Below are 13,125 nucleotides of genomic sequence, written 5' to 3' on the forward strand. Positions count from 1 at the left end.
ATCATTATTAGAAGCAAATACTCCACATTTGATGACTGTGAAATTAACCATCTTGATACTTGATACCGATAGCATAAAATATGATATATTATTTTAGTGTAAAGTAGAAAATTAATTCTGTAGCAGAAAATGCTTCTATTTCAATATTTTAAATCTTTTAATACTACATTTAGAAAAAATTCTATCTCTTTATAGCATGTACATTCTACAGTTTGTGAAAGAAATGGCCAACATTTTTTAAAAAATTTTATTTATTTATTCATGAGAGACAGAGAGAGAGAGAGAGAGAAAGAAAGAAGCAGAGGGAGAAGCAGGCTCCCAAGGAGCAGGGAGCCTGATGCGAGACTCGATCCCAAGACCCTGGGATCATGACCTGAGCCAAAGGCAGACGTGTAACCATCTGAGCCACCCAGGCGCCCTGGCCAACATTTATATACAAAGTCTTCACAGGACCAGAAATACCTATTTTCATTGTTGATGGGTCTATCAAATTATGGGTCTATCAAACTATGGCCTCTAAATTAAGCTTTGGATTATAATGATGTTGGCTCATTGGTTCTGGCTTTCTGCCAAAACAGAGGTCTATTTCCTTTAGCCAGGTTTGAAATCAATGCCATGAGGACAAAATAGTTTTAAGGCCTTTGACACTGTTCAGAGGTAGTATTATTTCTAAAAATATTTTTTGGCAAATCAAATTTTTCCGGACTATTATTTTGATTATGTGGTTCAATGCCTTCATGTACATGGGAGACAGGTATCCAGTTATTTCAGACCAAAAAATACATCTCATATCCTCATATTAGTTGCATAAACTGTCATAATTGCAAAAGTAATATACTGAACACTGAATATATACCGTCTTGACTATGGAAAAATAATTTGGATTGTTGCAAGACTTTCAAGTTCCATACATACTGCATCTACTCCCATCACTCTACTAGAGATAGTCTTTTCTTTTTTTTAATTTTATTATATTATGTTAATCACCATACATTACATCATTAGTTTTTGATGTAATGTTCCATGATTCATTGTTTGCATATAACACTCAGTACTCCATTCAATACGTGCCCTTTTTAACACCCATCACCAGGCTAACCCATCCCCCCACCCCCACCCCTCTAGAACCCTCAGTTTGTTTCTCAGAGTCCACAGTCTCTCATGGTTCGTCTCACCCTCTGATTTCCCCCCTTCAATTTTCCCTTCCTACTATCTTTTTTTTAAACATATATTATTTGTTTCAGAGGTACAGAACTGTGACTCAACAGTCTTACAAAATTCACAGCGCTCACTATAGCACGTAACCTCCCCAATGTCTATCATCCAGCCTCCCCATCTCTCCCAACCCCCACCACTCCAGCAACCCTCGTTTGTTCCTGAGATTAAGAATTCCTCATATCAGTGAGGTCATATGATACATGTCTTTCTCTGATTGACTTATTTAGCTCAGCATAATACACTCCAGTTCCGCCCACATCGTTGCAAACGGCAAGATCTCATTCCTTTTGATGGCTGCATAATATTCCATTGTGTGTGTGTGTGTGTGTGTGTGTGTGTGTGTGTGTGTGTGTGTGTGTGTGTGTGTGTGTGTATACCACATCTTCTTTATCCATTCATCTGTCAATGGACATCCTGGCTCTTTCCATAGTTTGGCTATTGTGGATATTGCTGTTATCAACATCAGGGTGCACATATCCATTCAGATCATTACATTTGTACCCTTGGGGTAAATACCCAGCAGTGCAGTTGCTGGGTCGTAGGGTCGCTCTATTTTCAACTTTTTGAGGAACCTCCATACTGTTTTCCAGAGTGGCTGCACCAGCTTGCATTCCCACCAACAGTGTAAGAGGGTTCCCCTTTCTCCGCATCCCTGCCAACATCTGTCGTTTCCTGACTTGTTAATTGTAGGCATTCTGACTGGTGTGAGGTGGTATCTCATTGAGGTTTTGATTTGGATTTCCCTGATGCCGAGCGATGTTGAGCACTTTTTCATGTCTCTGTTGGCCATTTGGATGTCTTCTTTGGAAAAATGTCTGTTCATGTCTTCTGCCCATTTCTTGATTGGATTATTTGTTCTTTGGGTGTTGAGTTTGATAAGTTCTTTATAGATTTTGAATACTAGCCCTTTATCTGATATGTCATTTGCAAATATCTTCTCCCATTCTGTCGGTTGTCTTTTGGTTTGGTTGACTGTTTCTTTTGCTGTGCAAAAGCTTTTTATCTTGATGAAGTCCCAATAGTTCATTTTCGCCCTTGCTTCCCTTGCCCTTGGCGATGTTTCTAGGAAGAAGTTGCTGCGGCTGAGGTCCAAGAGGTAGCTGCCTGTGTTCTCCTTTAGGATTTTGATGGACTCCTGTCTCACATTTAGGTCTTTCATCCATTTGGAGTCTATTTTTGTGTGTGGTGTAAGGAAATGGTCCAGTTTCATTCTTCTGCATGTGGCTGTCCAATTTTCCCAACACCATTTGTTGAAGAGACTGTCTTTTTTCCACTGGACATTCTTTCCTGCTTTGTTGAAGATTAGTTGACCATAGAGTTGAGGGTCCATTTCTGGGCTCTCTATTCTGTTCCATTGATCTATGTGTCTGTTTTTGTGCCAGTACCATATTGTCTTGATGATTACAGCTCTGTAATAGAGCTTGAAGTCCGGAATTGTGATGTCACCAGCTTTGCTTTTCTTTTTCAACATTCCTCTGGCTATTCAGGGTCTTTTCTGGTTCCAAACAAATTTTCAGATTATTTGTTCCATTTCTTTGAAAAAAGTTGATGATATTTTGATAGGGATTGCATTAAATGTGTAGATTGCTCTAGGTAGCATTGACATCTTCACAATATTTGTTCTTCCAATCCATGAGCATGTAATGTTTTTCCATTTCTTTGTGTGTTCCTCAATATCTTTCATGAGTATTTTATAGTTTTCTGAGTACAGATTCTTTGCCTCTTTGGTTAGATTTATTCCTAGGTATCTTATCGTTTGGGGTGCAATTGTAAATGGGATCGACTCCTTAATTTCTCTTTCTTCTGTCTTGTTGTTGGGTTATAGGAATGCCACTGATTTCTGTGCATTGATTTATATCCTGCCACTTGACTGAATTCCTGTATGAGTTCTAGCAGTTTTGGGGTGCAGTCTTTTGTGTTTTCCACATAAAGCATCATATCATCTACAAAGAATGAGAGTTTGACTTCTTCTTTGCCGATTCGGATGCTTTTTATTTCTTTTTGTTGTCTGATTGCTGTGGCTAGGACTATGTTGACTACCTGTGGTGATAATGGGCATCCCTGCCATGTTCCTGACTTTAGGGGGAAAGCTCTGTTTTTCCCCATTGAGAATGATATTCGCTGTGGGTTTTTCATAGATGGTGTTTATGATACTGAGGTATGTACCCTCTATCCCTACATTCTGAAGCATTTTGACCAAGAAACGATGCTGTACTTTGTCAAATCCTTTTTCTGCATCTATTGAGAGGATCATATGGTTCTTGTTCTTTCTTTTATTAATGTATTGTATCACACTGATTGATTTGCAGATGTTGAACCAAACTTGCAGCCCAGGTATAAATCCCACTTGGTCGTGGTGCATAATCCTTTTAATGTACTGTCGGATCCTATTGGCTAGTATTTTGGTGAGAATTTTTGCATCCATGTTATTCAAGGATATTGGTCTCTAGTTCTCCTTTTTGATGGGGTCTTGGTCTGGTTTTGGGATCGAGGTAATGCTGTCCTCATAAAATGATTTTGGAAGTTTTCCTTTCATTTCTATTTTTTGGAACAGTTTCAGAAGAATAGTATTAATTCTTCTTTAAACGTTTGGTAGAATTCCCCTGGGAAGCCATCTGGCCCTAACCTCTTGTTTGTTGGGAGATTTTCGGTGACTGCTTCAATTTCCTTAGTGGTTATGGGTCTGTTCAGGTTTTCTATTTCTTCCTGGTTCAGTTTTGGTAGTTTATACATCTCTAGGAATGCACCCATTTCTTCCAGATTATCTAATTTGCTGGCATAGAGTTGCTCATAATATGTTCTTATCATTGTTTGTATTTCTTTGGTGTTGGTTGTGATCTCTCCTCTTTCATTCATGATTTTGTGGATTTGGGTCATTTCTCTTTTCTTTTTGATCAGTCTGGCCAGGGGTTTATCAATCTTGTTAATTCTTTCAAAGAACCAGCTCCTAGTTTCGTTGATCTGTTCTACTGTACTTTTGGTTTCTAGTTCATTGATTTCTGCTCTGATCTTTACTATTTCTCTTCTCCTGCTGGGTTTAGGCTTTATTTACTGTTCTTTCTCCAGCTCCTTTAGGTGTAGGGTTAGGCTGTTTATTTGAGACCTTTCTTGCTTCTTGAGAAAGGCTTGTATTGCTATATACTTTCCTTTCAGACCACCTTTGCTGTATCCGAACGATTTTGAACAGTTGTGTTTTCATTTTCATTTGTTTCCATTGATTTTTTAAATTCTTCTTTAATTTCCTGGTTGACCCATTCATTCTTTAGTAGGATGTTCTTTAGCCTCCATGTATTTAAGTTCTTGCCGACTTTCCTCTTGTGTTTGAGTTCTAGTTTCAAAGCATTGTGGCCTGAAAATATGCAGGGAATGATCCCAATCTTTTGGTACCAGTTGAGACCTGATTTGTGACCTAGGATGTGATCTATTCTGGAGAATGTTCCATGGGCACTAGAGAAGAATGTGTATTCTGTTGCTTTGGGATGGAATGTTCTAAATATATCTGTGAAGTACATTTGGTCCAGTGTGTCATTTAAAGTCTTTATTTCCTTGTTGATCTTTTGCTTAGATGATATCTCCATTTCAGTGAGGGGGGTGTTCAAGTTCCCTACTATTGTACTGTTGTCAACGTGTTTCTTTGCTTTTGTTATTAATTGGCTTATATAATTGGCTGTTCCCATGTTAGGGGCATAGATATTTACAATTGTTAGATCTTCTTGTTGGATAGACCCTTTAAGTATGATATAATGTCCTTCCTCATCTCTTATTATAGTCTTTGGTTTAAAATCTAATTTGTCTGATATAAGGATTGCCACCCCAGCTTTCTTTCAGTGTCCATTAGCATGGTAAATGGTTTTCTACCCCCTCACTTTCAACCTGGAGGTGTCTTTAAGTCTAAAATGAGTCTCTTGCAGGCAGCATATCGATGGGTCTTGTTTTTTTATCCAATCTGATACCCTGTGTCTTTTGATTGGGCCATTTAGCCCATTTGCATTCAGGGTAACTATTGAAAGATATGAATTTAGTGCCACTGTATTACATGTAAGGTGACTGTTACTGTATATTGTCTCTGTTCCTTTCTAGTCTATGTTACTTTTAGGCTCTCTCTTTGCTTAGAGGACCCCTTTCAATATTTCTTGGAGGGCTGGTTTTGTGTTTGGAAATTCCTTATTTTTTGTTTGTCCTGGAAGCTTTTTATCTCTCCTTCTATTTTCAATGACAGCCTAGCTGGATATAGTATTCTTGGCTGCATATTTTTCTTGTTTAGTGCTCTGAAGATATCATGCCAGTCCTTTCTGGTCTGCCACATCTCTGTGGATAGGTCTGTTGCCAGTCTTATGTTTCCACCATTGGAGGTTACATATTTCTTCTCCCGAGCTGCTTTCAGAATTTTCTCTTTGTCTCTGAGACTCGTAAGTTTTACTATTAGATGTCAGGGTGTTGTCCTATTTTTATTGATTTTGAGGGCGATTTTCTGTGCCTCCTGGATTTTGATGCCTGTTTCCTTCCCCAAATTAGGGAAGTTCTCTGCTATAATTTGCTCCAATATACCTTCCGCCCCTCTCTTTCTTCTTCTTCTGGGATCCCAATTATTCTAATATTGTTTCATCTTATGGTATCACTTTTCTCTCGAATTCTGCCCTCGTCATCCAGTAGTTGTTTATCTCTCTTTTTCTCAGCTTCTTTATTTTTCATCATTTGGTCTTCTATATCACTAATTCTCTCTTCTGCCTCATTTATCCTAGCAATTAGAGCCTCCATTTTTTATTGTACCTCATTAATAGCCTTTTTGATTTTCACTTAGTTAGATTTTAGTTCTTTTATTTCTCCAGAATGGGTTTCTCTAATATCTTCCATGTTTTTTTCAAGTCCAGCTAGTATGGTTAAAATCATCATTCTGAACTCTAGTTCTGACATCTTACTAATGTCCATATTGATTAGGTCCCTGTCAGTCAGTACTGCCACTTTTCTTTTCTTGAGGTGATTTTTTTCCGTCTTGTCATTTGGTCCAGAGGAGAATAGATGAATGAGAGAACAAAATGGTAACAGGGTAAGAACGACCCCAGAAAAATATACACTAAACAAATCAGAAGAGACCCGAAACCAGGGGAAAAGAAAGCGAAAGAAAAAAGAAAATAAAAAGGAAAATAAAAAGGTAAAAAAAAGAATACGATTAAATATGATCAGGTTGGTGAATAGATCAGTGCCACACACTAGAGTTTGGGCGTATTTTAGTTTGTTAGAAGAAAGTGCCTCCCAAAATTTTAAAGAAAGAAAAGCTTATATATGTATAAAAATAAGGGTAAATATCATGAAGGGATGGACTATGACTTTAAAGATGAAAATTATAAAAGATTTTAAACATAACAATAAAAAAAAAAAGTTGGTTGGGCGACTGCCTTCGGCTCGGGTCATGATCCCGGGGTCCTGGCATCGAATCCCACATTGGGCTCCCCCTTCTCTGTGGGGATCCTGCTTCTCCCTCTGCCTCTGCCTGCCACTCCCCCTGCTTGTACTCACTCTGTCTCTCTCTCTGTATGTCAAATAAATGAATAAAATCTTTAAAAAAATTTTAAAAAAGAAAACTATAAAAGATTTTATATACGGAATTGATGATAAGAAGTTGGTTGAAAAAAGAAAGAAGAGAAATTTAAAAAAAAAAGGGGAGAGAATGTGATCAGGCAGGAGACAAGAACAAAGCCATACACTAGAGATTTAGGGTATATTTTGGTCTGTTAGAAGAAACTGTATCCCAAAATTTTAAAGAGAGAACAACTTGTATATATATACCAAAAATAAAGTTAACTACTCTGGAGGGATAGAAAATGACTCTAAAAATGAAAAAAACATTTTTAAAAAGGGATGGATAGGAGCACCTGGGTAGCTCAGTCATTAGAGCGTCTGCCTTTGGCTCAGCTCATGAGCCCACACTGGGCTCCCTGCTCAGCGGGAAGCCTGCTTCTCTCTCTTCTACTCCCCCTGCTTGTGTTCCCTGTGTTTCTCTCTGCCAAATAAATAAATAAAATCTTAAAAAAAAAAGGATTGATAACGTGTTGGTTGAAAAAAGGAAAAAGAAAAATTAAAAAAAAAAGAAAAAGAAAATTAAAAAAATTAACTTTGAAAGACTAAAGAATCGGGGGAAAAAGCCATGGATTCTATGTGCAGTATTCCCCTAGCTCTGGAGTTCTGCCCTTCTCATTGATCGGTAAACTTGGTCTTGGCTGGCTGTTGTTGCTGATCTTCTGGGGGAGGGGCCTGTTGCCGTGGTTCCCAAATGTCTTTGCAGGAGGCGGAATTGCCCCGCCCTTGCCAGTCCGGGCTAAGTAATCTGCTCAGGTTTGCTCTCGGGAGCTTTTGTTCCCTGCAGGCTTTCCGTACAGCTTTGGAGGATGAGAGTGAAAATGGCGGCCTCCCAATCTCTGCCCTGGAGGAGCCAAGAACTTGGGGCCCTGCTCCTCAGTGCGCCCCCAGAGAAAAGCAGTCAATCACTCCCGTCTCCCCGGTCTCCGGCCGCACTCCGTGCTCACCGGCCTGTGACCGAGCGTTTCTATCTCTGGTATCCGACCCCGTGTGGAGTCTCCAAACCCAGCAGATCCCTGCGGTGCGCTCCCGCGCCGCTCCTCCCCGAGGGAGGAAGGGAAGTCTTCCCGGATCTGCCGCTTGTTGGGTCCCTGCTGGAGGAGCAGTGGCCCGACTGGGCCGCGGATCACAGTTTAAGGCAACCCTGAGCTGAGAGCCCGCACCTCGGCTCCGTCTCTGCAGCCGGCTTCCCTGCTCCGATACCCGGGAGCTCTGCCGCACTCAGGCTCCCCCGGTCTTTCTGTGACCCCGAGGGTCCTGAGACCACACTGTCCCGGGAGGGTTCCACCCCCCGCTTAGCCACTGGAGCAACGTCCCTCAGCGGAGCTGACTTCTAAGAATTCCAATTTTGTGCTCAGTGGCTCTATCACTTGCCGGTAGCGGCTGACAGAGGCCCCCCTCCCCCGCCATCTCTCCTCCTGAATATCGCCTCGGATTCACTTCTCCGCACGTCCTACCTTCCAGAAAGTGGTCCCTTTTCTGTTCAGAGAGTTGTTGCTATTCTTTTCTTCGATCTCCTGTTGAGTTTGTAGGTGTTCCGAATGGTTTGATCCCTATCTAGCTGAATTCCTGGGACCAGACGAAATTTAGGTCTCATACTCCTCCACCATCTAGCTCCTCCCTCCTACTAGTGAAAGTCTTTATAGCTAAAGGTCATAATGATTGGGGTGATGATGGAAACATGACTAAAGAAGCAATGTGAGGCTACCCATTTTAAATATTGAGTGTGTGTGCATGTGTGCATGTGTAGAAGAAGGTGAATGTACACACACTACTACTAGGAAACATCTGTTCTTAGAGATCTTTGGGTCAAACTCCCCTAATACCTCTCCATTTGAGGCAATAATCAGGGTTTACTAAGAATCTGCTTGTGGAAAGCAGGCAGACCACTGAGAATCGGGGTGAGAAATACTCAGAGAAGTAAAAAAGGGGAAAAAATAAACCTCATCTGTGCAGAAACAGAGCTCAGTGGGGCTAATATTTGAGGGCTATTTGACAGTGTCTAAGATAGGAATTCAATGGAAAAGTAGGAAAATATTTAAAGATTTGTTTCTTGTTTAATTTCTCATAAGTTTTGAACTCATGACATACTGGTATTGGTGGATCTAGTTACTAAGAGGTCATGCTTCCTACAGTCCTATTTCCAGGGAGTTGAACAAAGTAAATTTTATACTAGTACTCTTTAAATCATGGATATAATACTCCAGAAAAATATTCATATCTCCTATATTGTATTTTCTTGATTACACTCAATAACAAAAAGTTTCTTTGATGGTATAAATAAGCTGAAGGGTACATTCTCATCTTAAAATTTGGAGAAAGTCAATTATGTGATAGGAAGGACAAGGGTTGGATTATTCTCCTTAGGTCTAAAGTTTCTGTTGGTTTTTTAAAAAAAACTTTATCTAGCACTATTTTTATAATATTATGAATTTTCAGGTTTTTAAAAATATATATGCTTTTATATAAAAAGGGTTGGAATATACACAAAGATACTTCCATTAAACAGAACATTTCAATAAAGCTATTGTAACATTTTTTTCATAGAAGTAAATCAATCCTTTCCTCATCTGGAAACATTAGGATTGTTTATATGAAGAGCTCTGGAATGAATACTTAATGTATTTTAGTTCCTGGAATTATCAACACAGATTATAATGCACTTGAACGAACTGTATAAACTAGCTATGAACATAAATGCAACAGCTTATTGCAATGGATCACCAATACAAATACTGACTAGCATTTATCAAAGCTATTGGTTTGAAAACTTATACTAACCAGCACAACCTGCTGTAGTATTTTAGGAGGGCAGAGCTGAAGTTCATCATACCCATATAACTTTTTTATCCAAATTGTCCAAGAGTAAGATTTACATTAGTCTATTTATAAGGAACAAAATCACAGTACATACCTTATACCATAGGATTTCAGGTTCCCTGGTTGGTAGTAAAAAATCTTCAATGTCACGGCATGAAATTTCCTTGCTTTTGCTAAGTTCAGCTTTGTCAAAGTATTTCATTTTGGAATTGTAGCAGAGTCCAGTGTCATTTTCACCCACTGTCAGCGAGATGGATACTTTCATACAGTAAGTGGAATTTCTGTAATGAAGCAGAATAAATAGGTGGTCTGCTGTGAACAAAAAGTGAATGCCGCCAGGCAGTATGTTTGCTTCACTACAACAGACAGACACAGAGACACAGAGGGAGAGAAAGACAGAGAGAGAGAGACGAGGAGGAGAGGGAGGGAGTAAAGCAAAAAACTCCACTGACTAATTGATGTTATGGTATCACGGCTTGGTCCACAGGGCTCTCTCTTGTCACTCAGCTAAACGATGCTTAGTTCTGTGAAACCGTTTGTATATTTTCTATTTGCTAGAAAAAAGTTTCGTATTATATACAAGTGTGGTTTGAAAATATACTCAGTTGGGATTTCTATATGTAGAAAAGTAGAAAAAATATAGGAAGATTTAGGTCAGGCAGGAAGTCAACCTAGGGTTTATGCTAAACTTGGCAAAGCTCAACAGAGAAGTAGAAAAAGTAAATGATCTATTAAGCATAATGGAAGCAGAAGAATAAGGCTGCTCAATTCTTATAGTACTGGTTGTCTTGATAAGTGGAGAGGTTATCAATGAATATGGGAAGAAAACAGTCTTGGTTAAAAATATGGCAAGCTCACTATCTTCACAGACTGAAACTCATTTGGGTTGGGACCTGGAGTCCAGGTTGTCAGACGAGAGAAATATTCTGATGTGTTATGTAAGGACAACCCCACCCTGATAGATTCTACAGAATCAGTTCATTAAATCAGTGTTTCACTTTACAACTTGTTGGTTCCTAAATCAGGTTTATAACTTGAAATACATGAGAATAGAAATCACGTTCAGAGATCTCTTTGAAAGAGTTGGACCAAAGGAAGTTTTCTTGTAAACTGCACTGTTTCTGTTTGCTATTTATGTCTCTGGACAGTCAGTGAACACTACTATGGGTCAGGCATGGTGACGTAGGCAGTGAGAATAAAGAGAAGCACACAACATCAAATTCAAGGTTTTGTACAGAATGTCTTACTTGGTAAGTGCCCAATGCCTCATTTGTATACTTGGCCATCAAAGTCCTGGATTTGAGTTTTACTGCTTACTATTTCTGTAACTTTAGGCAACTCGTTTAATCCCTTGGAACCTTAGGTGGGAGTAGGACAACATGTATGTGCATATTAAACGTGATACTGAATTAAAATCTGTTTGGCCCGTCACTGGTGCTCAGTAATGTTGGCTCTTCTCCCGCCACACTGGTGTACAGGGATCAGAGCCCCCAAGGCCTCCTCCTTATTCAGCCAAGACGCTTGACATTTAAGCAGCTTCTTGATTTAAATTCTTGCTTTCGTTAAAAAAAGTGCCTATATAACATGACAAGAATTGCCAGAAAATAGTTTGGTTATGGTATAATAAAAAATATAATTGGTCTTGGTTCCTGGCACAGATTTCCTGAAACTCTTAGAACTCCCTGAAGTAGGGGCGCCTGGGTGGCTCAGTCAGTTAAGCAGCCGCCTTCGGCTCGGGTCATGATCCCAGAGTCCTGGGATCAAGCCCCATGTCGGGCTCCCTGCTCAGCAGGGAGTCTGCTTCTCCCTCTGCCTCTGCCTCTCCCCCTGCTTGTGCTCTCTCTCTGTCAAATAAATAAAATCTTAAAAAAAAAGAACTCCCTGAGTGATAGGAGTGTCTCTTGTTATTCAAAAGGAGCCACTTTTAATTACCCTTGAGTTTATGTTAAAGAGATGTTTTGGGGTGAAGCCCCTAGAAAGCCTCGGAATGGGGCTGGTTACCAGAAAGACCAAGTGTGCAGAAGGTTGGAATTTTTAACTCTAACCACTGACCTTCAGACAAGGGGGCAGGAATTTCAGGTTAGGCTCTATTAAAAACCCTAGAACCAAAAAGATTTGATGAGTTTGGGATGATGAACACATGGAGGTGCTGGGAGGGTGGCATGCCTAGAGATGGCAAGGAAGTTCTGCGCCTCTTCCTCTACCCTTTGCCCCATACATCTCTTCCATCTGACCGATTATTTCTATCCTTTGAAATATCCAACAATAGTAAGTAAACTGTTTTCCTGAGTTTTGTGAGCCATTCTAGCAAATGACTGAATCCAAGGAGGGGGTTGTGAGAACCTCTGCTTTATAGTCAGTCTGTCAGAAGCACAGGTGACAATCTGGACTTGCAATTGCTTGTGAGATTGAGTCCTTAATCTGTGGGCTGTGATGTTATCTTTAAGTAGATAGTGTCAGTATAGATTTGAACTGTAGCATATCCAGCTGGTGTTGCAAAATTGCTTCGTGTGGGGAAAAAAACCCCACATACCTGGTATCAGAAATACTAAGAATAGGGGAGAAAAGTAGAGTTTTCCTTTATAGTTATTTATTCAACTTTATATTGGGTAACAAAGAAAACTGCCACAAAACTATTATGTAGACTTATTTAATGTGGATGTCTCTACCTTCATATAATAGCCTACAAGCAGATCTAAAATACTTTATAGGTGGGGGGCGCTCAGGTGGCTCAGTTGGTTGAGTGTCTGACTCTTGATTTCAGCTCAGGTCCTGATCTCAGGGTCGTGAGATCGAGCCCCTCGTTGGGCTCCACCCTGGGTGTGGAACTTGCTTAAGATTCTCTCTCTTTCTCTCCCTCTGCCCCTCCCCCTCCTTTCTCTCTCTCCCCCCCCTTTAAAAATGAAAGAAAGAAAGAAAGAAAGAAAGAAAGAAAGAAAGAAAGAAAGAAAGAAAGAGAAAAAGAAAATACTTCTGAAGTAAAACCCTTCACCTTTAAACAAAGTCAATCAGTAAAAAGGTCCTGAAAAAATGTGTTCAGAAATTTTGTTAGAATGATAAAACATATTCTCTGCTCTCAGCTCCTCACAATCCAGAAGTGATTTCAGCTGAATTACAGCTGAATTTCAATGCGATAAGCACTACTAAGAGCTACTGTGCGCTACCATAGTAGCGTCAAAGAAAGAAACAAGACTTCAAAATTTGTGATACCTGGTTGTCTTAAGGAACGAGTAAGAATATGGCAATTTTAACAAAGCCTATTTCAGGGAACAGTATGCACAAAGGCTTGAGGACATGCAACAACTTGATGTGGTTGGAGGAAATGCAAATAATTTAGTGTGGCTGGACTAGTTAAAAAGGAACAGCAGGAACTGAGGCTGGACAGCTGTGCAGAAGCCTGAAGGAACAGCATGTAAGCCACAGCAGAATGTGGACTTTAGGCTGGGAAGTGAAGACATTTGGATTTTGGAAAGATTTTTCAGATCACGGTGATTAAAATGGATTTGAGAG

At 39.8% G+C, this 13,125-nt stretch overlaps 1 protein-coding gene across 1 annotated transcript in view; it reads right to left on the reverse strand.

Annotated features, from left to right (window-relative positions):
• Nucleotides 1-13,125, reverse strand: part of IL1RAPL1 (interleukin 1 receptor accessory protein like 1) — a 1,385,574-nt gene that overhangs the window by 571,693 nt on the left and 800,756 nt on the right. Inside the window, exon 4 of the mRNA XM_027608280.1 lies at nt 9,710-9,896. Coding sequence (XP_027464081.1) covers nt 9,710-9,896 — 187 coding nt within the window. The remainder of the gene's footprint in view (nt 1-9,709; nt 9,897-13,125) is intronic.

Source organism: Zalophus californianus, chromosome X, assembly GCF_009762305.2.
Source record: "Zalophus californianus isolate mZalCal1 chromosome X, mZalCal1.pri.v2, whole genome shotgun sequence".
NCBI classification, from domain to species: Eukaryota; Metazoa; Chordata; class Mammalia; order Carnivora; family Otariidae; genus Zalophus; species Zalophus californianus.